This window comes from Portunus trituberculatus, chromosome 27 (genome assembly GCF_017591435.1).
Source record: "Portunus trituberculatus isolate SZX2019 chromosome 27, ASM1759143v1, whole genome shotgun sequence".
In the NCBI taxonomy this organism is placed as follows: Eukaryota; Metazoa; Arthropoda; class Malacostraca; order Decapoda; family Portunidae; genus Portunus; species Portunus trituberculatus.
The window spans coordinates 15274902-15279933 of NC_059281.1; the positions used below are offsets into that span (position 1 = coordinate 15274902).

Sequence of the window (5032 nt, forward strand, 5' to 3'; positions counted from 1 at the left end):
GGAGGCTGCGGGGCGGGAGTGGAGGAGGGAATAGTGCACGAGGTCACATCTTGCACTCAGGAGGGTCACGTGAAGATGTGCATTTGTTATTTAAGACTTTCACTTTGTCCAAAGGCAAGGTGTGGCTCATCTGTGTGTGTGTGTCCCGCGCTAAACGATCATCTTCCTCTCTCTCTTTCTCTTTCCTGTGTGTGTGTGTGTGTGTGTGTGTGTGTGTGTGTGTGTGTGTGTGTGTTCTTTTTTACGTGCGTGTGTGTAATGAAGGGTTATTTGGCCCTGATGGAAAATGATGACTATATGGTGTAATGCGGACGTCTCCCTGTTTTCTTTTTCTCTCTCTCTCTCTCTCTCTCTCTCTCTCTCTCTCTGGTATGGTTCATGCACTGGAAACTCCCTAACAAGAAACTAGCGCATCTAGATTATGAAAGATTCCTTCCCACACCTATGAATAAATGGTTTGAAAATAACGATGCTAAACAAAATGATAGGTCAAGAAGAAGAAAAAAAGAAAAACAGTAATCTCTCAATCTTACTTATAAGTTTCAATGTTGCCTTTCTACCTATATGAAAGAAGTGTATTATTAACGTAGTTTTAAAAGAAGTGACAGGCGGAAGAGGTAGTTGACATGAGTGTAAGTGTCCGTCACTCACAGCGGTAAGGTGTGACGGCACAGCGGCGCGCGGGCAGGGAACACAGGTTCACAAGGTAATGGTCCTCCTGAGCCGTGCGCGGTAAACTCTGTTGTCGATACAGAGATACAAATACTGGTTGCTATAGTCCAGGAGGCTACAGTACTTGGCCAGCGGGGAAACGCCCATCACGAAGTCGAAGTTGGATGAGGGCACGGCCATGAGCGACTTCCAGTAGAGCAGAGAGTCCTTGGCCACCACCACCTCGATGGATCTGTGCGGGCGGTGGTATTGCCTGGAGGCGTAGAAGACCTGAGCGCCGGTGTCCAGGAGCACATTGAGTTTGACGTACTTGGCGCAGTCTTTGAAGCGCGCGTTGTCCAGTACATACTGAGAGTCCGGGCTGGTGCGGGGCCGCAACTCTGGCATGGCCTTGGGGAAGAACAGCGTGGCGACGGAGTGTGAGAAGGACTGCATGGCTCTGGTGCGGCGGAGCGTGGCATTGTCCAGGAAGATGTCATGCTTGAGGTGGTTGATGGGTCCCTCTCTGGGCGCCACCAAGAACGTGCAAGGGAAGGAGACGCCGCCTGCCAGCTCCACCGCTACCTCCTCCACCACCAGCATCTTAGCCACCGTCCAGCTAGTCCACATTCTCACCTGGATCAGCCTGAAACGCGTCACTTGGCTCAGTAATCCCAGGCGCTTGGCTCGCTGGTACTTCACGATGGCCGAGCTGGTGCCGCAGTCCACGAAAATCTCACAGTAGCGGCCGTTGATATAAGCAGGGAGCAGGTTGTGTCCACGCATTGGAACAGCGGTGTGGTCTTTCAGTGAGGGCAGCGCCTTCTCCTCCGCCTCAGGGGCAAGGTAGAGGCGTATAACTTCCTCTACCTCGTTCCCGCCCTTCACATCCCTTCGTTCCACCTGTGGCATGCCCTGGTTTCTCGCTCCTTTCAGTCTCCACCATATTCCCGCCACCACTGCCACCACTAACGCCGCCCCCAACGCTCCACAAGTCACAACCCACTCCATCGTGTTGGAGATCCCTTGCTAATATATTAATGTTGGTGACATCTTTGCAGTTTCTGATCAGACCTCGAAATTCTAGTTCAGTAGCGTTTCTTCCGTCTCGAGGCAATTTCTCAATGGTAGAGGTAGCGCACTCGTAACTCATAATCTTAGATGGTACCATATGACTGAATTATTTTAGTAATAACTATTCTGCTTGTCATTTATTTCTATTTGTTCATTTTTCATCCCACTTCTCAACTCATTTTTTCATTATTTCTATTTTCCTATTTGGTTTCTTGTAACTCATAAGAACAAGAACCCCACTCGCATTTAGAGCTATCTATTACAACTCTGTCGCCTGTCTCCTATAACCACGACCTTATCCAAACACACACACACACACACACACCGCGTAGTGTAGTGGTTAGCACGCTCGGCTCACACCCGAGAGGGTCCGGGTTCGAATCCCGGAAAGCGGCGAGGCAAATGGACAAGACTCTTAATGTGTTGTCCCTGTTCACCTAGCAATAGGTACGGGATGTAACTCGAGGGGTTGTGGTCTCGCTTTCCCGGAGTGTGGAGTGTGTTGATGTGGTCTCAGACCTACCCGAAGATCGGTCTATGAGCTCTGAGCTCGCTCCGTAATGGGAAAGGCTGGCTGGGTGACTAGCAGACGACCGTGGTGAATTACACACACACACACACACACACACACATACCTCAACACTGACAACCCTCTCGCCCTGTTTCCCCAGTCTCGGCGACAGACAGGAGAGGCAGGTTTGGACTACCCGACCTACTCTGAGGTGCCCCCCGGCCTCTCCTTCACCTGCGAGGACAAGCTGCCTGGTTACTACGCCGACCCTGAGGCCCAGTGCCAGGTGGGTTCCTCGCCAGCTGTCCAGTGTCCACTCTGATTCCCTTCACCATCAGCAACATACATTTTTTACGCTTGATTTTCGTAAGTCATACACAGGTGAACATCTCTCTCTCTCTCTCTCTCTCTCTCTCTCTCTCTCTCTCTCTCTCTCTCTCGTCAACAGGTGTGGCACTGGTGTGTTTCTTCCACCATGAAGTATTCCTTCCTCTGCCCGAACCGCACGCTCTTCAACCAGCTGTACAGGTGAGCCGCCTCTACACACACACACACACACACACACACACACCACATGATTCTAAAACTAGCAAAGATACTGCACATTTTAAACTACTCCAAGTCCCTTTGTGTATACTGTATAGCGATGAAACATGTAAACATGATACGAATCAGTACATCAGAGCCATTTCACTAACTTGAGTTGGCTGGTGTGCGGGTAGGGTGTGTGACTGGTGGTTCAACGTGGACTGCGCTGACTCTCCTTCCTCCTACAACATCAACGAGGATCTCTACAAGGTGCCCGAGGCGTCGCTGGGTAGAGAACTCCTGCGGGAAGAGGAAGATGGAGATCAGACCGTGGAAGAGTCGCAGCTGATGGAGGAGGAGGAAGCGGTGGCAGGGGACCAGCAGCCACAGCAATCACAGCTACAGGAGGAGGAGTTGCGGCAACAGGAACAGCTTATAGAGGAACAGCAGGAACCACAATTACTTCAACAGGAATCACAACTACAGCAGCAGCAAGGACAGGAACCACTGCAGCAGGAGGAAATGCAACAAGAACAACAGCAACCAGAGGAACCCAGTGAAGTCTAGCTAAGCGTACAAATGTTGTAGAACTTAATATTCGTTTAATTTTGGCGTTCCTCTTGTATAAAGGCAACTACAGGTTTATAGGCCCCTGAAGTTATCGTGGGACTTATCTGCTCCGAAATTATGTAGGTACTAATTTAGTGTTCCAATCCCGTTCAGGGCGGCTCTCGTGACTCAAAGTTTATCCAGTCTTCAAAATAATTAGGGTGACCGCATACTGTCCCTTAAAACACAGAATTGTTCCGAATTGAAAAGTGAAATGTTAGGTTCCGTTTTTTACTGAGACGGAACGCCATTTGTTCTATATTTGGCAGTACAAGTCAAACAAATGAAAGGCATCAGTTCAAAATTACCGTAGAATATTGAACCAAATTTGTAACGTAAGTTATACCATATTACTGATAATGAACTCAGATAATCTGAAGCTTAAGCTTAAGCCACGAACGCCACTTTAGCAGATTTTGCTGTACCTCAACACCGAAATATATAGGCACAGGTCCCAAGGTAATTTTTCGGAGCCTTTAGCCCTCTGCTTGCCACACTCTGCATTAGACACCCCAGTCCCCTACACAGTAAAGGAAGTATTCAATGCTTTCTTGCCTTTCCTGCTGAACTGCTAATGTGATCTTGTAGCTTTTGCTCTCCGGCACCGCATACTCACTTGCCATGTTGTGACAAGCTGGAAGGCAAGACCACAGCAACCATTCCTTTTCTGAATGGCGGACAGGAGTTAGGTGGTAATGGGGGTATGAGGGTCATATCGGGTGGTGTTGGGTAGGCTGTGACCGCTGGGTTAGGGAAGACTGTTAATGCCACGACAATGTTGTCATGTTTGGATGGAAATGATCGAGTAGAGTACAAAGGTGAGATATGGACAGGTAATCACCATTGTTGCCTGTCAATCTGTTTGATGTTTGTTTGGATGACAGAGCAGGAGGTGAACACTTTAGATGGATTTTGTATTGATAAACAATGACTAGACACACTCTTCACTTTTCTGTACACTCCTTATAGTACGATACTGATATTGCACTCAATACGGCGACTCATGTCAGTCATTTTTAAACAGGCTGAACAGAAAGTTGGCAAGCTTTTCAGAGTGACCATGTTCTTAGTAATGGTTTGAGTAAGATCCTATATTATCACATTATGATAAACAACCAATAGTGCTTAATCAGTCAACTTTGTGGCCTTTGAAAAATAATAGCATTGAAAGCCCAAAGCATTTACAACTACAAGCCATAGAAACATTTCCTTGATGTGTAATCCACAGGATGCTGAAACATATTGGCGCTTGTATCTTTTTATTAAGGAACTATCAACATTATCTTTGTATCCACATGAAGAAGCTCCCCAATGGAAAAAAAAAGTCAAGCCAAGGAGTAGGCAGTGTAGTCCACTCAACATGATGAGTAAAAAAAAAAAAAAAAAAAAAAAAAAAAAAAAGCACCAATGAGATGAGAAAATTTCAAATAATCAAGAACAAAATGTGCTGAGCAAGAACATGACCAATTCTAAATTCCCTGTTTCACTCACTTCCCTTGGCAGCTCCTCCAGTGATGCAACACACAGCCCTGGGCACAGCTCTTGTAGGAGCATGGCAGTAAATATGGGGCTTACACACTACAACACCTCTTGTGGATTCTCTGCACTGTGAGCAGCTCATTTGTCTAAACACATAAGAATATTTTGTCATGGAAGTCA

The 5032-nt window shown here is 47.3% G+C and overlaps 1 protein-coding gene across 1 annotated transcript in view; it reads left to right on the forward strand.

The window, feature by feature from the left end:
* The window catches only part of LOC123509767 (uncharacterized protein DDB_G0293534-like), an 8949-nt gene extending 4175 nt beyond the window's left edge, over positions 1–4774 (forward strand). The window contains exons 3-5 of the mRNA XM_045264287.1: positions 2397–2522; positions 2685–2764; positions 2959–4774. Coding sequence (XP_045120222.1) covers positions 2397–2522; positions 2685–2764; positions 2959–3331 — 579 coding nt within the window. The 3' untranslated portion in view covers positions 3332–4774. The remainder of the gene's footprint in view (positions 1–2396; positions 2523–2684; positions 2765–2958) is intronic.
* The last annotated feature ends 258 nt before the right edge of the window (positions 4775–5032 follow it).